Source organism: Zootoca vivipara, chromosome 6 (genome assembly GCF_963506605.1).
Source record: "Zootoca vivipara chromosome 6, rZooViv1.1, whole genome shotgun sequence".
Classification (NCBI taxonomy): domain Eukaryota; kingdom Metazoa; phylum Chordata; class Lepidosauria; order Squamata; family Lacertidae; genus Zootoca; species Zootoca vivipara.
In genome coordinates, this window is record NC_083281.1 from 14,443,558 (window position 1) to 14,466,353 (window position 22,796).

At 43.9% G+C, this 22,796-nt stretch overlaps 1 protein-coding gene across 2 annotated transcripts in view; it reads right to left on the minus strand.

Moving 5' to 3' along the window:
• DLL3 (delta like canonical Notch ligand 3) overlaps nucleotides 1-22,796 on the minus strand; it is a 111,230-nt gene that overhangs the window by 48,478 nt on the left and 39,956 nt on the right. For both annotated transcript variants that reach the window (XM_035116867.2, XM_035116866.2), the window contains exon 6: nucleotides 17,490-17,706. In XM_035116867.2, coding sequence (XP_034972758.2) covers nucleotides 17,490-17,706 — 217 coding nt within the window. The remainder of the gene's footprint in view (nucleotides 1-17,489; nucleotides 17,707-22,796) is intronic.

Here is a 22,796-nt window from a genome sequence, read left to right on the forward strand (position 1 = left end):
TGCATGTTTGCAATTTGGTCTCTGGTTCCTCTCCCTCTTCGAAATCCAGCTTGCACTTCTGGGAGTTCTCAGTCCACATACTGCTGAAGCCTGCCTTGTAGAATATTGAGCATAACCTTGCTAGCGTATGAAATGAGCACAATTGTGCGGTAGTTGGAGCATTCTTTGGCACTGCTCTTCTTTGGGATTGGGATGTAGACTGATCTTCTCCAATCCTCTGGCAACTGCTGAGTTTCCCAAACTTGCTGGCATATTGGGTGTAGCACTATGACAGTATTATATTATAAGATTTTAAATAGTTCAGTTGGAATATCATCACTTCCACTGGCCTAGTTATTAGCAATGCTTTCTAAGGCCCATTTGACTTCACTCTCCAGGATGTCTGGCTCAAGGTCAGCAACCACACTACCTGGGGTGTACGAGACCACCATATCTTTCTGGTATAATTCCTCTGTGTATTCTTGCCACTTCTTCTTTATGTCTTCTGCTTCTGTTAGGTCCTGACCACTTTTGTCCTTTATTATGGTAATCTTTGTACAAAATGTTCCTTTCTTATCTCCAATTTTCTTGAACAGATCTCTGGTTTTTCCCATTTTATTGTTTTCCACTATTTCTTTGCATTGCTTGTTTAAGAAGTCCATATTGTCTCTCCTTGCTATTCTTTGGAAGTCTACATTCAATTTCCTGTATCTTTCACTATCTCCCTTGCCTTTTGCTTGCCTTCTCTCCCCCGCTATTTTTTAAGGCCTCGTTGGACAACCACTTTGCTTTCTTGCATTTCTTTTTCATTGGGATGGTTTTCGTTGCTGCCTCCTGTATAATGTTACGAGCCTCCATCCATAGTTCTTTAGGTACTCTGTCCACCAAATCTAAATCCTTAAACCTGTTCCTCACTTCTACTGTGTATTCATAAGGGATTTGATTTCGATTGTATCTGACTGGCCCAGTGGTTTTTCCTACTTTCTTCAGTTTAAGCTTGAATTTTTCTTTAAGAAGCCACAGTCAGCTCCAGGTCTTGTTTTTGCTGACTGTATAGAGCTTCTCCATCTTTGGCTGCAGAGAATATACTGGTAATCAATCTGATTTTGATGCTGCCCATCTGTTGATGTCCATGTGTAGAGTCGTCTCTGGTGTTGTTGGAAAAGAGTGTTTGTGATGACCAGGTTTTTCTCTTGACAGAACTTTATTAGTCTTTGCCCTGCTTCGTTCTGAACTCCAAGGCCAAACTTGAAAGTTTTCCTTTTATCTCAACTCCCTACTTTAGAATTCCAATCCCCTATAATGAGAAGAACATCCTTCTTTGGTGTCATTTCTAGAAGGTGTTGTAAGTCTTCAAAGAATTGGTCAATTTCCGTTTCTTCAGCACCAGTAGTTGGTGCATAAACTTGGATTACTGTGATGTTAAAAGGTCTGCCTTCGATTTTTATCGAGATCATTCTATCATTTTTGAGATTGCATCCCAGTAAAGCTTTTGCCACTCGTTTGTTGACTTTAAGGGCCACTCCATTTCTTCTATGGGAGTCTTGCCCAGAGTAGTAGATTTGATGATCATCCGAACTGAATTTGCCCATTCCCTTCCATTTTAGTTCACTGATGCCCAGGATGCCAATATTTATGCTTGCCATCTCATTTTTGACCCCACCCAGCTTACCCTGGTTCATGGATCTTACATTCCAGGTTCCTATGCAATATTTTTCTTTACAGCATTGGATTTTCCTTTCACATCCAGGCATATCCGCAACTTGAGCATCCTTTCAGCTTTGTCCCAGCCACTTCATCAGCTCTGGATCTACTTGTACTTATCCTCCACTCTTCCTCAGTAGCATGTTGGATGCCTTCTGACCTGAGGGGCTCATCTTCCAGTGTCATAACTTTTATATGCCTGTTGTTCTTGTCCATTGAGTTTTCTTGGCAGGGATACTGGAGTGGCTTGCCGGTTCCTGCTCCAGGTGGATCACGTTTAGTCAAAACCCTCCACTATGACCTGTCCATCTAGGGTGGCCCTGCACGGCATAGCTCATAGCATCTCTGAGTTATTCAAGCCCCTTTGCAATGACAAGGCTTTGACAATGACAATCCATGAAGGGGCTTCTTATTAGGCTTTCCAATTCACTTTGTTATCCATGATCAACAAAGTACTTTCTAGCCACCTCTGAAGCACTGCTAAGGTATTTTGGCCACACTGCTCTGGTACACTGCAGAAACACAGAAACATAGGATCATAGAATTGTAGCGTTGGAAGGGACCCCAAGGGTCATCTAATCCAAACCCTCATCTAGTCAACTGTTGAACAGCTATTACTATCAGAAAGTTTTTCCGTATGTTTAGTGAGAATCTCTTTTTTTGTAACTTTTAGCCATTGGTTCAAGTCCTACCTTCCAGAGCAGGAGGAAAAAAACTTGCTCCATCTTTCATATGATAGCCATTAAGATATTTGAAGATGGCTGTCGTATCTCCTCTCAGTCTCCTCTTTTCCAGGCTAAGCATACCCAGCTGCTTCAACCATTCCTCATCATAAAGCTTGGTTTCTAGACCCTTGATCATCCTAGCTGTTGTGCTGTGCACACATTCCATTGATTAATCACATATTGATTAACCGATACGTATTTATCAATCAGTTGGGACCCAGGTGGCGCTGTGGTTAAACCACTGAGCCTAGGGCTTGCTGATCAGAAGGTCGGCGGTTCGAATCCCTGTGACGGGGTGAACTCCCGTTGCTCGGTCCCAGCTCCTGCCAACCTAGCAGTTCGAAAGCACAAAGTGCAAGTAGATAAATAGGTACCACTCCGGCGGGAAGGTAAACGGCGTTTCCATGTGCTGCTCTGGTTTGCCAGAAGCAGCTTTGTCATGCTGGCCACATGACCTGGAAGCTGTACGCCGGCTCTCTCGGCCAATAATGCGAGATGAGCGCGCAACCCCAGAGTCGGTCACGACTGGACCTAATGGTCAGGGGTCCCTTTACCTTTACCTATTTATCAATCATGCTGTGGTTACTAACAGTCCTATGCATTTTACTCAGATGTAAGTCCTACTGTGTTCACACAGTATAGGACTATAGCTTTGCCTATCATTAGCTCTTTCTTGTGTGAGGCCTCTGTGCAGGGGCGGAAGAAGGGGGTGCGGTAGGTGCAGACTTCCCCGGGTGTCACCACGGGGGTGGGTGGGTGTGACAAAATGCTGGGCAGCACTCCTGGGAGAGACGTGGTGGCTTGGGCGCACCAAGGCTCCACGCTGCCCAAATGGTTTGACCACTGCTTCCCCCCCAGCTGTAGCGCTCCTGAGAGGAGGCAGGCAGACTCTGGAGGCTCTGCGGTGCGCGCCGCTCCAGGCACCCGAGCAGCTTCCTCCACCGTTGCCTCTGTGGGATCCCTAGTGACTTGTGCAGAGGTGGATTTAAGGCAGTGCAAGCCAGTTTGGTTGCACTGGCCATGGAGCTTAAGGGGCATTGCAACTATGTTTTAAAATGGAGTGCAAGAGGTAGGGGGCATCAAATTTTTTGCACTGCACAGGGCACTGCTGAAATTTGAGATCCCAAGGTTTGTCACTGGCTTGTGTCTATGTTATGTGGATGCAACTGACATATAGTTCAGTCAGTAAGTAGCATTGTACTTAGGTCAGCCACACAACCTGGCTATCGAACATTCATCCAGATTTTTGGGCAGGGAGAGTAGGTGACCTTGCATTAAGCATTATTCCACACTTCCTATTGCATTATCTTATCACTTTCCCTTTTCCTATTGCAAAATAAAAGTCTGACTTGGGAGAGAAAGATGATGGGATTGTTGTGAAAGTGCACTGAATCCACTTTAATCGTACTACCCAAATTTGCTGGCATGTGATTGAATCCCATCTGAAGATAGTGACAGTTGGGTAAGCACCTCTAGTCATGGAATCGTAGGGTTGGAAGGGACCCCAAGGGCCATCTAGTCCAACCCCCCTGCAATGCAGGAATCATAGCTAAAGCACCATGACAGGTAACCATGAAGGTGCACCTATATCTGCTAAAGGATAAAATGGAAAAACATAATAACTTTTGGAATAACATCATAAGGAAATCGCTGTACAGAACATGGAAGAAACATCAAGGCATATTGGAGCCAAAAATGCTGTGGTGGATATCACCTAAAGAAGCAGTAGCAGTTAAAAGAGTAAATATGGAAAGAAATTAGCTGACATATAAAGAATTATTAGAAGAAGTAAGTGGAAATTTGAAATTAAAAGAGTATAATGAAATCATAATAGTATATTGCAATGTCTGGCTACAATATTTCCAAATTAATCAAAGATTTAAAAAAGATAATAACATTGGCTTCGAAAAAGAAATTTCAAAATTTGGCAATATATTATTAGAGGGGAAGGATAAATATATTAAAAAATTGTATGATTTGTTATTGGAGTGGGCAACAAAAGATGAACAAACAAAATAAGTTATGATCAAATGGGGACGAGATCTGGGGAAAGTAATCATGTATGAGAATTGGGAAAAATTATGGAATCAGGATCTAAAGTATATTTCAAATTATGATTTAAAAGAAAATGTATATATATTGCAATTTAGGTGGTATCTAACACCGGCAAGACTGATGAAAATGTATAAAGGAAGTAATAATATCTGCTGGAGGTGTAAAGAAGAAGTCGGTACTTATTTACATGTATGGTGGCATTGTAAAAAAAAGATAGTCAAATATTCGTTTAGAAAAGAGCCAGAAATATTCCTTTTAGGAATGCTAAATGAAGAAATAAAAGCAAGAGATAGCTGTGTATTGATGAATGCAACAGTAGCTGGCAGACTCTTGATCGCAAGAAATTGGAAAAGTGATAAATTTCCGAGTAAAGAAGATTGGCTAACTAAATTAACAAAATATCAAAATTTAGCAGTAAAAGCTGGGGTATTGAAAGGGTTAAGTGAAGAGAAAGCAGGGAAGGATTGGAAATTATTCAAACAATACTTAAACAGGTAGAGAAAGCGAATCTTGTAGCAGAGGTATGATGGGCAGAAAAAGTAAAAAAGAAAAAAAGAAATTTATAATAGAAACAAAGTATGCAATTTATCAAGGAAATATAAATCAGTATATAGGAGTGGCTGGAAGTCACAAGTGGTGGAGGGTGTGTGTGTGGTGGGGTGAAGCTTTTTAGCACTGTTTAAATTTCAGGATGTTCTTGTTTATATTGTTATTTTGTCTATTATTGTTTATTATTATTACATATATGATTTACTTTTATGTTATCCTTATGTATATATGATTTGGATTTATTTAGTATTTACATTTATTTTTTTGCTGTTTGAATGTTTTTCTGTTTAAGATTTTGTTTATGTTGTGTTGGTTGTGTTTGTGTCTTTTCTTTTATCTTTGTGTATGTTTTTTAAAAATAAAGTCTTTTTAAAAAAAGACAGGTAACCATGAAAACTCTGTTTAAAAACCTTCAAGGAAAGAGAGCCACCACCTTCCGAAGGAGGCCATTTCATTGTCCAACAGCTCTTACTGTCAGAAAGTTCTTCCTGATGTTTAGTCGGAATCTTCTTTCTTGTAACTTGAAGCCATTGGCTCAGGGTCCTACCCTTCAGAGCAGGAGAAAACAAGCTTGCTTCATCTTCCACGTGACAGCCCTTAAGATATTTGAAGATGGCTCTCATATCTCCTCCCAGTCTCCTCTTCTCCAAGATAAACACACCCAACTCCCTCAACCTTTCCCCATAAGGCTTGGCTTCCAGACCCTTGATCATCTTGCTCGCCCTGCACTGCACAAGTTCCAGCTTGTCAATATCTTTCTTAAATTGTGGCACCCAGAGCTGGACACAGTACTCCAGGTGTGGTCTGACCAAGGCAGAATTGAGCAGTACCATTACTTTCTTGTAGCTTGAAGTCATTGGTTTGAGCCCTACCTTCCAGAGCAGAAGGAAACAAGCTTGTTCCCTCTTCCATATGACAGCCCTTTAGATACTTGAAGATGGCCATCATATCTCCTCTTTTCCAGGCTAAACCTACTCAGCTCCTTCAACTGTTCCTCATAAGGTTTGGTTTCCAGAGCCTTGATCGTCTTAGTCGCCCTCCTCTACATTCCAGCTTGTCAACACCCTTCTTAAATTGTGGTACTCAGAAGTGAATAGAGTACTCCAGGTGTGGTCTGACCAAGGCAGAATAGAGTGGGACTATGGCTTCCCTTGATTGGGACAACCTACTTCTGTTGATACTGCCTTTAAAAAGTGGAGTTCCTGTTGTTTGTATCTTTCTGATAAGAATCAATAAAGTTCTTGCTAGCTTCCAGATTGGTTTGTCCTCAAAGCCTTCTTTGACATAGTGTCAGAAGTCAAGTTTTAAACCTACAAATTCCTAACAAAACAAAAGGACACAGTTCCCTAAACTAGAAATCTTTTTAGCTTTTAATAATTCTGTAGCAAGGCCTGCATGGAATCATAGAATCATAGAGTTGGAAGAGACCACAAGGGCCATCCAGTCCAACCCCCTGCCAAGCAGGAAACACCATCAAAGCATTCTTGACATATGCCTGTCAAGCCTCTGCTTAAAGACCTCCAAAGAAGGAGACTCCACCACACTTCTTGGTAGCAAATTCCAGTTTGATGCCCTTTTCATCATCAAGAATAATGTGGTTTTATGAGGGCCTACTTCTTTCAAAGGGGGCGCGGGTGGCACTGTGGGTTAAACCACAGAACCTAGGGCTTGCCAATTGAAAGGTCGGCGGTTTGAATCCCCATTCCTCGGGCCCAGCTCCTGCCAACCTAGCAGTTCGAAAGCACATCAAAGTGCAAGTAGATAAATAGGTACTGCTCCGGCAGGAAGGTAAATGGCGTTTCCATGCGCTGCTCTGGTCCGCCAGAAGCAGCTTAGTCATGCTGGCCACATGACCAGGAAGCTGTACGCCGGCTCCCTCGGCCAGTAAAACAAGATGAGCGCCACAACCCCAGGGTCGTCTGTGACTGGACCTAATGGTCAGGGGTCCCTGTACCTGTACTTCTTTCAAAGAACTCTGAAATCTTGATTGTTGCATCATGTGTTAGGGCCTTGCATAAGCAGGCTGAACACAGAGTTTGCTTCTAGACAAAATGCTTTCTGAACAAATACAGCTAATAGAGGATTTGAGTTGGTTAGAATCCAGAAGAGGGAAAGAAAGACAACTTGGCAGTGACTTATGGGAGGTAAGCCCTACTCCACAAAACACTAGATGAAGCAGCAGCCATTTTGGAAACATTAAAGCAAACATCCATGCTACCGTATGCACACTTCTTTACCAGCATCCCCAAATAGGCTTCATCTGAACAGTAAGAGCTGTTTGACAGTAGAACAGTCTCCCTCGGGAGGTTGTGGACTCTCCTTCCTTCGAGGTTTTCAAGCAGAGATTGGATGGTACAGATACTGACAATACAACATTACTTCAGCTTACTTGGTAACTGGTCCTGCTCACCTTGGCAGAGCTGTATCAGTATTACTGCATGTATTACTGTATATGTAAAACCTGCAGCATTGGAGAGGGTTTTTTTTGGGGGGGAAAATAGGACAAGACAGCAAAGGAGTTTCCTGCTGCAAGGAGATGATTGCCTCTTCTTTGTACCCCCCCCCCAAAAAAGCCCTCTCCAATTGTTTCAGGCAGCTGGGCTTCCTCCTGCTGCAGGAGACTGTTGCAGCTTGAAAAAACAGGATCCATGGCAAGTACTTTTCATGTTGATTGCATGTGATGTGTTGAACTGACCTCCTGTTTCAAGCTGAATCATTTCTAGGGCTTATACTGCTGTAATGAAGAGTAAGATATCATCCTCAGTACACTGATGAGCACTGCTCTCCGACCTTTCCATCAAATTGCACAAATGCAAGTGGAAATCACACCAAGGTGATTGAAAGACTGCATGCAAACTAACAAAGTGAAACTTCAGCTTTCATTCTCTTTAAAAAGAAGATAAAACTACACAGTTAGGCACAGATACATTTGCAGTTCAACCCTATACATGCCTACTCATAAGTAAATCCATGAGGCTTACCCCTAGATAAGTGGGTAGAGCATTGCAGATTGTGGTTCCCCACACCTGCAAGCATTGTACAGTCTTGACTGTGCATAGGATGCTTCATTGTGCACCTTTAGGCGACAGGTGAAAACATTCCTCTTCAACCTGGCCTTTGTCTGATTAACATCCTATACCCTTTAAAAGATGGGTTTGTGGGAGAGAGGGTTATTGTTTTTTGTTTTGTTTATGTTCTCGTTTTTATTCTGTATTTTATGTTTTGTGTTTTATATTGTATTTTTATGCTCTAAACTGCCCTGAGATCTATGGATGAAGGGCGGTATACAAATCTAATACATAAATAATTCTAAACAGAGATATTGTTGAGTAAAAATTCCACATGCCAGAATTTCGCTCAGTATGTATGTATGTATGTATGTATGTATGTATGTATTATTATTATTATTATTAATATTATTAAATTTATGGGGTGCATGGGGTGTTAGGGGAGAGGCAGTATCTCTTGTGGTGGACATTTCATGATCCTTCTGGGTAGTTTGTTCCCCATCGGCCTGCACGCAGCTCTCATCTGTGGCTTCAAGAAGCTGTCATCATGCGACAGCAGCCACACCCCAGAAATGCCTTTGACTGGCAGGCTAACCTGTTGCCAGATGCATTGCTTTCTTTCCTTTGGACCACAACAAGGCTGAAGAGAGGGGTCCTGTCATCTGGACAGCCAAAGACCTCTATATACACTGCTCAAACTTACGCCCCAGAGAGGTCACTTCGGTGCTGCAAACACAGCAAAACTGACATGCGACTGCGAGGCAGCAGCTATGAGCTATGAGCTCAACCTGATAGGCATAAGGTACGAGTACCAAAGATTGCCTTTGTCGGTGGGAGAGATCATCATGTCTCACTGGTCAGCTACTGCCTGCCTTAAGCCCGGCAGCCACTGGTCAATAAATTGCTGACCTGCAACTGTCTGCCTACTTCAAAGGGTGCTTGGAGCTCAGAGTATCACTCGGAAAGCAAACTGAACTTTTGCACCAGGCAAAAGGGGAAAGAAAAACTCTCTTTTGCCTAGCAATCTGGCATGTCAGGAGCCTGTGTCCTGGCTTGCTCACTGACCTATTGCAGGTCAATGACTCATGGAAGATAGCCATCAATGACCATGAGCTGAAAATGCCTCTGCCCTCCACTGCTGCACACTGATGCTGCCAGCTGCCGCCTTTCCTCTGGCACTCTGGCAGAGCACGCAGGCCCCAGCCCAGTTGCTGTTGTGGGACCTCTGTTGGGGGCTGCTGCTGCTGCAGACGTGCTTCCGGGGTGCACCCGCGGCTGCAGCAGGCCCCAATAGAGGAGCTGTGGTGGAGACCCAGGCCCCAGCCCAGTTGTTGTTGTAGCAGCGCATGCACACCATATCGCAACATCATGACGTAGTGATGTGATGACATGACATCATGTCATGTCATTACATCATGGCATGGCGCACTCTCGCAGAGCACCCACAGTCTGGAGCCCATGTCGGCACCGCTGCGCTGTTGACTTAGGTTCTAAGCCATTTGTCTCTTTAGATGCCAGATCCTTTTCACATGTGCTACTGGCAATCCAGTTGTTGCCCACCTTATATTTATGCAGCTGGTTTTTCCCACCTAAGCAGAATCTGACATTTGTCCCTCCTGAAATTCAGTTTGTTAGTTTGGGCCCAGTTTTCCAATCTGTGAAGGTCATCTTGAATCCCGATTCTGTCTTCTGAAGCATTAGCTACCCCTCCCAGTAGGGTATCACCTGCAAATTTGATGAGCATCCCCTCAATTCCTTCATCCAAGTTGTTTATAAAAACGTTGAACAACAATGGTCCCAAGACAGAACCCTGTAGCACCCCAATTGTCTCTTTCTTCCAGGATGCTGAGGACCTATTAGTGAGCACTCTTTGGGTTCAATCAGACAACCAGGTACAGATGCACGAAACAGTTACCTTGTCTAGCCCACATTTTACCAGATTCTCATAAAGACTATCATGGGGGACTTTGTCAAAAAGCCTTACTGAAATCAAGATACACTAAAGCCCATATCAATTCCCTGATCCACCAAACTTGTAACACTATTTTAAAAATAGTCTGGCATGACTTATTTTTGAAAAACCCATGCTGGGTATTAGCAATTACAGCATCCTTTTTGTAAGTGCTCAGAGACTTACCATTTAATTATCTGTTCTAGGACCCTTCATGGTATTAGTTACCTGGAACTTCCTTTTTCTCCTGTTTGAAGATGGGGAAAACATTTGCCCACCTCCAGTCTGCAGGGTCCTCACCTGTTCTCCAAGGCTCTGAGATTACATCAGCAAGGTCCTTTGGAACCCTTGGGTGCAGCTCATCAGGCACTGGAGATCTAAATTCATTTAAAATAGCTAGGTGTTCCTTTACTACTTCTTTTCCTATCTTGGCCTGCAGCTCCTTCATTGAATTGATTGTTCTGTTGTTACCAGGCTGACGCTGCTTTCCTTTTGGGTAAAGGCGGAGTCAAAGTAGATGTTCAGCCATTCCATTTTCTCTCTGTCACCCAATAGCTTCTCTCCATCTTCTCCACCCAGAGGAGATACGACTTGCTTGTTCTTTGTCTTGCTTTGAAGATAGCCAAGGTTATCTTTAACCTCCCTTGCAAGCCTCAGCTCATTCTGAGCTTTAGCTCACCTAACCTTCTCCTTGCAACTGTTGGCTACTCCTCCTTTGTGATTTCCCTTTTCTTCTTTTACTTATACATGCCCTTCTTAAATCTCAGCTCACCTGCAAGCTCCTTATGCCTCCCATATTTCTTCCTTGTTGGATTTGTCTGCATTTGTACCTTCAGTATATTTCACCTTTAAGAAAGTCCCATCCATCTTGGACTCCCTTCTCTGACTATTTCTCATCATGGGACCTCATCCAGTAGTTCCTTAAGCTTTTTGAAATCAGCCTTCTTAGAGTCCAGAGTGCATTTCTTACTACACTCAGCTTTCCCTTGCCTCTGTATCATGAAAACCAGTAGGGCATGCTCACTTCCATCCAAAATTCCCAGTATGTCTGCTAGGGCTGGGCGATATATCAATATATCATCCAAAACTGGTTTGAAGCTCACATCATGACAACTCATAATATTTGAGCTGTCAATATATCACGAATCACAATGTGTGTGACGGCTAGGCAATGGTTTTCAACACTGTGCTATATCCCCAACTAAACATTGCAATATAAAAAAATTCCTTCAGTAGCACCTTAAAGACCAACTAAGTTTATATTTTGGTATGAGCTTTCGTGTGCATGCACACTTCTTCATTGCAATGTTAACATTGCAATGTTATCCCCAGTTAAACATCACGATATATCACGAGCTAAACAATGCAATCTACCACAATGTCTGGAAGGAAGGAAGCAACTAAGAAGAGGTGAACAGGCTAAGGATTAGATGGGTAAAGTGGCACAGGGATGCTCCTTCAGGTATACTGGACGACCTCGGTCCAGTATACCTGAAGGAGTGTCTCCACCTCATTGTTCTGCCCGGATACCGAGGTCCAACTCTGAGGGCCTTCTGGCGGTTCCCTTGTTGCAAGAAGCCAAGTTACAGGGAACCAGGCAGAGGGCCGTATTGGTAGTGGCACCCGCCCTGTGGAACGCCCTCCCACCAAATGTCAAAGAGAAAAACAACTACCAGACTTTTAGAAGACATCTGAAGGCAGCCCTGTTTAGGGAAGCTTTTAATGTTTAATAGATTATTGTATTTTAATATTCTGTTGGAAGCCGCCCAGAGTGGCTGGGGAAACCCAGCCAGATGGGTGGGGTATAAATAATAAATCATTATTATCAGGTTTTGTTGCTGCCGTTGGCACTGTTGGCGCATGGCAGATCCCGTCCGGAGATGTTTCCTCTGCTGCCGCTTGCATTCCCCATCGTTCTGTGCTGGCACCCCACATTGGGCGGTGAAGAGAGCATGCGCCAACAGCGGAAAAGCCAACAAAGAAACCCACACCTCAGCGCACGCAACAGGATGTGTCGCGCAGCCCCTGCAATTTTACACGGCACTCCGGGCACAGCGTGCACAGCCGAAACAGTTAGCCGCCATGCAGCTGGGGCAAGAGCCTGGCGCCCCTGAGAGCCTTGTGCCCGGGTGCCATGCAACCCTAGCACCAACGGTTAAGACAGCCTTGTGGTGATTCTTTGCAGACAACTACAGTGCCTGGAGACCGGTAGTCAGGTCATGCATCTATAGCAGTTACCAGAGGAGGAATGATTGCTTGGAGGAGCACCGAGAGAAGAAATTCCATGATGCATCTGCAGCAGCACATCCAGATACCTTCATCTGCCGCAGCTGCAACAAAACATTTCTCTCCTGTATCAGCCACAGCAGGCACAGTAAGCTTCCAACAGAGTTTGACCACCCCAAAGATGGACTCCTCCATTGTCTCCCAAGATAGACTGATGTCAACAAAGTGTGCTTATGGTGTTAAGATTTTGCACTTATACAGCACTGGATTTGGCAAATTCTGTATGTGAATTGTATGTATTGTGGTTTTTATCCATTGTGACTGTTATTGTTATGGTTTAGTAATTATTACCGTGTTTCTCATATTATAAGACATGTCTTATATTTATTTTTTCCTCAAAAACACACACTATGGCTTATTTTCAAGGGATGTCTTATTTTTTTCCTCCTCCTCCTGCCGTGGCCAGCATTGCTGCTGCGCCTATCACTATGTCTTATTTTCGGGGTATGGCTTATATTCCTTGAATGCTTAAAAATCCTGCTATGGCTTATTTTATGGGTATGTCTTAAAATATGAGAAACAGGGTAATTGTAATTAAGAGCGAATTTCTATTTAATTATTGTTTGCTGATACAGTATTTAATTTAATTGTGTACTATTATATTCTAATGTATTATTGAATATTATGACTTTTTTGTACTGGATAAGATTGCTATAAGGCATGTGATCTTTGTTTTCTCAGCCTTTAAAATGCCTTGTGTATAGTAATATAGAAAGGTGGTATACAAATTAAAAGCGAATAATTCTTGTTCCAGGAAGTGCATGCCTGGGTCCAAAGTGGGGAGCATATGTCCTGTGCATGCTCTGGCCTCAGAGCCCTCCCTTGGCACAGAAGCAAACTAGAATGAACAACATTGTCCTCTGTGATTGGTAGGCAGTATCAAGACCCTTGACTGACGCAGAGGCATTTAAATTTCCTTAGCTTAAATCACTGAATTACATCACCAAGAAAAACAAATAAATGTTCCAGTTTATCATTCATATATTTCCTGATCAAGCTACTATTACAAATAAAGCATATGGTCTGTGAGCACAATCATACAAGCCCATGTGCTTTTTGCACTATGAATCTGCCCTGGCTTTAAAAGCCAGAGAACAATTTTGAAATTAAGCCATTATGGTTCTCTGTGCAGTAAGAAATTGTGCAAATAAACCACAAACAACTTATTATTTGAAATCTTAGTGCTTAGTTTTCCAGAAGCAAGTGTAGGTAATTAGTGGATAGGTAAAAAAAGGTAAAGGTAAACAACCCCTGGATGGTTTAGTCCAGTCAAAGGTGACTATGGGGTGCGGCGCTCATCTCGATTTCAGAAGGAACTGGTGTTTGTCCACAGACAGCTTTTCGGGTCATGTTCCCAGTAGGACTAAACCGCTTCTGGTGCAACGGGACACCGTGACAGAAACCAGAGCGCATGGAAAAGCCGTTACCTTCCCACCGCAGGAGTACCTATTTATCTACTTGCACTGGTATGTTTTTGAACTGCTTGGTTGGCAGAAGTTGGGACAGAGCAATAGGAACTCACTCAGTTGCGGGGATTCAAACTGCCAACCTTCCGATCAGCAAGCCCAAGAGGCTCAGTGGTTTAGACAACAGCACCACCCATGTCCCTATTAGTGGATAGAAGAGCAGCATGGAAAGAAGATTTCCAAACTGCTTGCTTGGCAGTGCTTATATATTCATAGTTTATGCAATGTTGTTGTTTAGTTGTTTAGTCGTGTCCGACTCCTCGTGACCCCATGGACCAGAGCATGCCAGGCACTCCTGTCTCCCACTGCCTCCCGCAGTTTGGTCAAACTCATGTTCGTAGCTTCGAGAACACTGTCCAACCATCTCGTCCTCTGTCGTCCCCTTCTCCTTGTGCCCTCAATCTTTCCCAACATCAGGGTCTTTTCCAGGGAGTCTTCTCTTTTCATGAGGTGGCCAAAGTATTGGAGCCTCAGCTTCAGAATCTGTCCTTCCAGTGAGCACTCAGGGCTGATTTCTTTCAGAATGGATAGGTTTGATCTTCTTGCAGTCCATGGGACTCTCAAGAGTCTCCTCCAGCACCTGAATTCAAAAGCATCCATTCTTTGGCGATCAGCCTTCTTTATGGTTCAGCTCTCACTTCCATGCATCACTACTGGGAAAACCATAGCTTTAAGTATACGGACCTTTGTAGGCAAGGTGATGTCTCTGCTTTTTAAGATGCTGTCTAGGTTTGTCATTGCTATTCTCCCAATAAGCAGGCGTCTTTTAATTTCGGGACTGCTGTCTCCATCTGCAGTGATCATGGAGCCCAAGAAAGTAAAATCTCTCACTGCCTCCATTTCTTCCCCTTCTATTTGCTAGGAGGTGATGGGACCAGTGGCCATGATCTTGGTTTTTTTGATGTTGAGCTTCAGACCATATTTTGCGCTCTCCTCTTTCACCCTCATTAAAAGGTTCTTTAATTCCTCCTCGCTTTCTGCCATCAAGGTTGTGTCATCTGCATATATGAGGTTGTTGATATTTCTTCCGGCAATCTTAATTCCAATTTGGGATTCATCTAGTCCAGCCTTTCGCATGATGAATTATGCATATACGGTAAGTTAAATAAGCAGGGAGACAATATACAACCTTGTCATACTCCTTTCCCAATTTTGAACCAATCAGTTGTTCCATATCCAGTTCTAACTGTAGCTTCTTGTCCCACATAGAGATTTCTCAGGAGACAGATGAGGTGATCAGGCACTCCCATTTCTTTAAGAACTTGCCATAGTTTGGTGTGGTCGACACAGTCAAATGCTTTTGTGTAGTCTATGAAGCAGAAGTAAAATTTTTTCTGGAACTCTCTAGCTTTCTCCATAATCCACTGCATGTTTGCAATTTGGTCTCTGGTTCTTCTGCCCCTTCAAAATCCAGCTTGCACTTCTGGGAGTTCTTGGTCCACATACTGCCTAAGCCTGCCTTGTAGAATTTTGAGCATAACCTTGCTAGTGTGTGAAATGAGCACAATTGTGTGGTAGTTGGAGCATTATTTTTCACTGCCCTTCTTTGGGTTTGGGATGTAGACTGATCTTCTCCAATCCTCTGGCCACTGCTGAGTTTTCCGAACTTGCTGGCATATTGAGTATAGCACCTTAATATCTTTTAAAATTTTAAATAGTTCAGCTGGAATGTTATCACTTCCACTGGCCTAGTTATTAGCAATGCTTTCTAAGGCCCATTTGACTTCACTCTCCAGGATGTCTGGCTCAAGGTCAGCAACCACACTGCTTGGGGTGTACGAGACCTCCATATCTTTCTAGTATAATTCCTCTGTGTATTCTTGCCACCTCTTCTTGATCCCTTCTGCTTCTGTTAGGTCCTTATCACTTTTGTCCTTTATTATGGTAATCTTTGTAAAAATGTTCCTTTCTTATCTCCAATTTTCTTGAACAGATCTCTGGTTTTCCCCATTCTATTGTTTTCCTCTATTTCTTCGTATTGCTCGTTTAAGAGGGCCCTCTTGTCTCTCCTTGCTATTTTTCGAAAATCTGCATTCAATTTCCTGTATCTTTCACTATCTCCCTCACATTTTGCTTGCCTTCTCTCCTCCGCTATTTGTAAGGCCTCGTTGGACAGCTAGTTTACACAATATTGCTAACCTATTGATGATATTAATAATACTTGGCTCGAGGAGCCTGTTCATTTGGAAAGAAAAGCAGGCCTTACCTTGGTGGCTGCATTCAGACATCACAATGACTCAGTGTGAAAGAAATGAAGCTAGTCTTCCCCTTGCATGTGCCCCTCTTTTTCTCAAGGGTGGCCATGAATGCAGAGAACTTTCACTTCTATTATGTATTAACTGCAGTTTAACAGTATGTCCAAACCCTGAACTGTAATTAATTTTAATAAGCATTTGTTGAAAGAAACCTGTTACATAAATCAGTTTGTAGTTGGCTTGTTCCAACAAAATTCTGGTTAAGATTAATGCACTTGTCAGAGTGTTGTGGATTTGGTTTTAAAGAGCCTATGGTGTATTGCATTTGATTCTTTTCGATTTAGATTTCTATATATATATATATATATATTAAAGCACACTAACTATGGTTGACAAATCAGATGCAGGTTTTCTTAATCACAGATGTTTATCCACCCTTGCTCTGGACAGACAAGGCCTGGTATAAGGCCTGATACAGAGTTTCAATAGAGAATTCAACCCAGCAGCATCTTCTGCTCAATGGAATTCCAGCTCCAGCTTTCTGCTCTAAGCCCCAGCTCTAACAACCAACCTCAAGGACCCTTGGCTGCGGAATAAATCCTCCAAGTCTAGATCACTGCTGTCATGGATGTTATGCACAATGTGTGGCATGAATGTTACTGGCACCCACTAGTCAGTCTTTGGGGGTGCTATGCAAGCAGTACTATACACATCAGCAAAGTCAGTTTCCTCCCAGTGAAATTCAACATGTGGGAACTGAATGTTCTGTTGTTGTCTTTGCATGGGAGTTTTAATTAACATTGACACTCTGCCCTCCCTTTGTTTCTGGGTAAGAAAGGAAGCCTCTGAGGTACCTGCACAACTAGTAGCTATACTGCAGGATTCATTAGGGTATCCTGGCACATGCTCACTCTTTCCCTGGGGAAAGTGGTCACAGCTCATATATTGGGGAGGAGGAGATCAAGAGGCATAGTGCAGATCAGGGGTAGCCAATGTGGTACAACTCCCATTATCCCTGGTCATATTGACCGGGCTGACAGGAGCCATCATCCAACAGCATTTGGCAGAGAGAATGCAAGCAAACTTTAACCCTTCCTAGTGAGTGAGCCATATATACATTTTGGTACCGTAATTTAGCAGGATAGCCTTGAAAAGCTTATCGTAAGAGCCAATTTGTAACCTTTCACTTTTTAACAATAAATTAACAAATACTGTCTTAACTGCAAACTACTTCACTAGGGTTTCTGTACCAAAAAACTACTGACACTTTTGATACAATAGTATGCAGATATGGGAAATGCCTACACAAATATAATGTGATTTACCATTACATGTCCCTCCTAAAGTACCCTACAAAGTTTTGTGGAACCTAGACTACTGGACATTCTTTAAAACCTTACAATTGCTGTAGCCTTCTGTGCTAGATAAATGAAGCCTTGCTTAACACACAGCAAGATTATAGTTCACCTCTTAAAAGCATATGCTTTTTTAAAAAAACCGACTGCATTTGTGATACTCAAAATCCAAATTAGGATCCCCATAATTAGTGCAGAGAGGAAAGGAACACTTACTGTTCAAACACGGGTTATTACTGCACCGGTCTATCTTCTTCTCACAATTGGAACCGTGGTAATTCATTGGGCAGTGGCAAGTGTAGCCACCAATCCGTTTCTCCACACAGGTCCCACCATTGAAACAAGGCCCATCGGCGCAGGTCATAGCACTGACTTCGCAGTTCTTGCCGTAGAAACCTTGAGGACAGGTGCATTTGTAGTCATTCTCCAAGTCCTGCAAAAAAAAGGACAGACAGCTGAGTGATTAGGCCTTTTTCCCTAGGATGAAAGAGGCTGAGGCACAACCCACTGAGGCTGTCTCCTGTGTAAAACCATCAGAAAGGGGAGGTCGGCTTGGTCCCAGCTGGATTTAAATGCTTGCTTTACTGTTAGCTTTCCTTTTGACTCTTTTCCTTGTGCATTCTTGTCTCTTAGTTTATAAGTCTAAAAACAGGGCCCAACTCTCATGTTTTCAGGAGACAGACAATACTAATCTTAAAAATAGGATAAAGATACAATAAAAAATTGGATGTGTTTCATTGGAGTTTGCGCAGGAGATATTCCCAGTGGCTCATGTCCCACTGTGTTCAGACCCCTAATCCACTGCATTGTTCATCTCACATATAATCAATACAAAACACATACCTGCCATGTGTTTTAAATAGGGTTTACATTTTGATCACATTCTTACATTTAAGCTCCAATCGGAACCAACTGATCATTATTTTGGCTTGGTCCCATTAGTTCAGCTCCTGAAAAGCGTACTTAACATTGTAAATACTCTAGCTCAAGGGTTGCCAACCCAGGGGTGCCTTCCCTGTGTTGTTGGGCCCTGGTTCCCACCATCCTTGATCAATGGGGGGCTGGGGGGGGGAGTCCAAGGCCCCAGGTGCAAAATTCTGGGGGGGTGCAACCAGGCCTCCCTGGCAGGTGCTAGCTTCCACAGGGATCCCCGCCCTGGCGAAGGCGGCAGAGCAACCAAGCCCCACACTAAGCAGGTGTGGACAGAGGGAGGCAGGCAAGGGTAAGGGCCATGTCAGCGTGGCCCCGCTTGGCTCCAGTGGGGGGGGGGCTCTAGTAGCATCAGCAGCTTGCCCACCCCACCAGCTTGCCCAGCCATGATGACTGCAGCTGATGGGAGTTTGAGTCTCATAATATCTGGACATCTCCATGTTAGCTAGCCCTATTCCAGCTAAAGCAATTTCAAGGACAGAAGGAAAGAAAGACACCTTGGACTTATAGCTGATCTTTCACTCCATATCATTTTACTTGCAGAGGAGCCTTGCTTTTGTTAGACTTGATTTGGTCAAAGCATTTCAGTTCTTACACTCAGAGCCTTCTCTGAGAGCACACACGCCATTGCCCCAGCACAGAGCCGGCAGAAGGCGAGGGCGGCGCATCAAGTCCTCAGCTCAACTTGGGCAGCCGGAGCGCCATGTGCGCGGCAGGTTGGCACAGGAAACTGCTCAGCAGGAGCGGGATGCAATGTCCATCAGGGTGCTGACTCTCTCCAAAAAGGGGAACAAAATAAAACAATTCCTTCCAGCAGCACCTTAGAGACCAACTAAGTTTGTCATTGGTATGAGCTTTCGTGTGCATGCACACTTCTTCAGATACACACGAATGCTCATACCAATGACAAACTTACCGTAGTTGGCCTCTAAGGTGCTGCTGGAAGGAATTTTTTTATTTTGTTTTGACTGTGTCAGACCAACATGGCTACCTACCTGTATCCAAAAAGGGGGTCACAGCTATTCTTTGGCCCAAGTTCATTGCACCCAATTATGCAGAGGCTTCCAGAGCATATTGTGGCAATTAGTATTTTGTGCAAGCGGATTGTGAAATAGCACCGGCAACGATTATGGTGGGCCCTCAGTTTTGGATGCTGCAGAAGCAGGACAGTAAAGAGCCGAAATCCCCAAACTGGCCCGTCTGCTACAGGGCCTTTAGGGCTCCATTTGCTCAGCCACTCTGTGTGGGATGACCAGACCGAGAAGGCACTCTCGTGGCCAGGGAGGCACAAAGGGAAGGGCCAGGTGGGGCATTGGTCCCATTCGGATATGTGACGCTATCCCCAAGCAGGTGCTCATGTTGTTTTCAGAAGCTGGGCATGGATCCTGGGACTTGTGTCCGAGTAGAAGAGCCTCAGATGGGGCATCGGGGGTGCAAAATGGAGCCACAACCTCCAGGGAGCGTGTTTTCCCTGGGTGAGCCTCTGCTGCGGGTGGGGAGGGTGCAGCGCTCTGCACGCGCCCAGAGATACGCTGCCGCGTTGATGGGTCGCCGAGAGTTCCGAGCAGCCGCCTTCCTCCTCCTCCTGCTGCGAGGTTGAGGCTTTACACACTGCGGCAGGGCTGGTCAGGGCTGGGTGAGAGCGTGGCTAGCACGTGGGGCAGCCCCTAGGGCCCTTTCAGGAAACGGCAGCACGATGGGGCGTGCGCTTTGCACGCGCTCAGAGGGCCACACCAAGAACGCTTGCTTGCTTGGGCTTAAAAGCAGGGAATCCTTAACGTGTGCGATTCTCTGCCAAATAATTTTAAGTCAATGAAAGCACTTGGGATTGCTTTCCTTACTTTGTTTGGATCATTTTAATGCAAACTTTTACCTTTCAATAAAAAGTCGTTTGTATCATTGAAAGCTCTCTTACTGTTTTTTTCTTTTAAGACAAAAGATGTTGATGTACGAGTTTTTTTTTTCTAAACTAAAACCTCAGTATTCAGGATAAATTGTCGTGTTGGCACTTTGCGATAAATAAGTGGGTTTTGGGTCGCAGTTTGGGCACCTGGTCTCTAAAAGGTTGGCCATCACTGCCCTAGGTGCACAGATTGTGACTATCAGGCATATTGGCACAAGACTGGGTCACAGTGCTACTACAATACAGCTAGGGTAGTGCCACTCATGCAATGACATGCCTCTTTAAAATGTCATTAAAAGCCCATAAGTTTAAAAGGATCATTCTAAAGTAGAGCCTACAAAAGCATCTCTGCACAAGGGCATTTATAGTGAGAGATTCATGCTCAGCTCTGCATCTCATGGACCAGTTTGATTCCTTTTGGCAGCTCAGAGATGAGCATGTGCTGGAGAAGAGCAGTCTTCTAAGCTCGTGCTGAGTCCTGAATACTTACCACTGACACTCCATACAGTTAGAGACAAGTGGGCAGGACTTCTCAACCTTCTTTTTTAATTGTCTTTTCCATTTGTCTTTTGTCCTTGTGGGGGGCAATAAAGGCCCTGTCTTATGCCAAGGCAACAGGCAATTCCAAGCACCAGCATTAGTACTGACTGGCAATAGCTCTAGGTCCTTAACTTTTTCAAATGGAAATACTTCTGGGGGAGGAGGTAAAACCATTTATTAATTTCTGAAAAGGGGGGCATTAATCCTTCTCAGATGACTGCTCTACCTTTGAGGCCTCCTCACTCTCACCCCTCCCTGATGTACTGGGGGAAGATGCTCCTTGAAATTATATTCAGCAGCAATGGGAGAAGCATTCTGCACATGACCAGGGACACTCTGATCACCACCACGTTAAAGGCAGATTTAACACACCAAGGGCAAATCTTAGAGACCATTATCTCAAGGCACATCACACTGTGCAAACCAAAGGCATTATAAATATAACCTGTTTCTGATTACATGAAACCACCCTAGTCCACTCCAGTCTAGAAGATATTCACTTTAAAATGTGTGTGAAAACAGGAAGAGTGTCAAACAGAGCTACAAGACAGCCATGAGTATAATACAGAATCAGCTTCCTCAGAGAGCAGCTCCCATAAAATTAACTGGGTCATGGAAGGTCTTGACCTGTTTTAAATTGCGGTAATGGTAGAATGGTCTCCAAAGAGCCTGACTGGGCTGCTGTCTATTATCTAAGACAAATGGAATTTTAAATCAGGTGGTACTTTGAACTATTGTGCTACTCAATGTAACACATTAGCACATGTTCACATGGAGACAAGCATGAAATGGGAGAAACACAATTAGGTGAGTGGTAAGTAGAGAGATCATCCAAAAAACTTGCATTACTAACACCATGAGAAGCTAGCACATGTTAAAGTACCTTCCAATCCATTTTTCAAATATATTATATTGAAACATATGCCATACTAATTATGCATAGCCTAAAAGTCAACAACTGGTAGGCTTTTGAGCCAAACCTGACATCTCTCACTTGAAGAAATGTGCATGCACACGAAAGCTCATACCAATGACAAACTTCGTTGGTCTCTAAGGTGCTACTGGAAGGTATTTTTTTATTTTGTTTCGATCTCTGACTTGCTACACCTTTCTCCTTCCATGCTTCTGGAAAGGCTCAAGAGAATAAGGGGTAGACAGCAAGAGACCGACAAAGAGGAAGGAGCCTCTACTTCTCACTGATGCAAATCCATTTCATCTTTGAATTTGTCTCCCTGAGCTGTCATCTTTGGAAAGCCAATAGGAATGGAGTTGAAAGTACCAGAAAGAGAAGCAAACCTCCTTTGCTCGTGCACGTGCTCCCTCAGACAATGCTTTCAGCAAATCTGTCCCCACTAACTGGCCACCTGGGAAGGGAACATGGCCAACTGACTTCTTCTCTAGGTAGCCTACTGTCAATAAAAAATATTGCTCAGCATAGATATAAGTTAGCTATAAATGGACTGAAGTTACAAGCAAAATTATTAGCCCTAATATCATATGAGTGTAAGTAAGTCTTTCATGAACAGGATCATCAGGTTGCTGGAATAAAGTTTTGGATTTTAAAAAGTAGAATTGGCTACATACATCATTACTAGGGACCATTATGACATCTGAAAGCACAGGGTGCATCTACCGTATATAGCTCTTCACCTTCTGGTACATACTGCCAGGGACAAGAGATGCATCTTTGGGGAAGACTAAGCTGGTTCCTTTGAGCATTGGAGACAACCATGAAGGTATTAAACAAGCAAAGTAAACATTCAACCATCCAGTCAGCACTCTGGGTCTACAGTCATTCCAACATGACTGATAGGAGGTCAAGGAGTTTTCCAGGGGGGGGGGGATGAAGTGCCCTGGACAATCAGAAGAGAGCAACTGAATTTGGAAGTTTTAAGGCAGGGTTCCCCAAACTAAGGCCCGTGGGCCAGATGCGGCCCACGAGGCTCATTTATGCAGCCCCCGGCGACCCCCGCCTGCTCTTATTGGTGCAGTGCGGCTGCCCACTTCCAGGTCGCCGGGAGCATCGGGAGTAGCTTGCGCACATGCGTCATTTCTGGCACACTTCCGGGCCGGAGGAGGCCCATGCGCATAAGCTATTTCCGGTGTTCCGGCAACCTGGAAGTGAGCCGGAAATCGCGTATGCGCACACG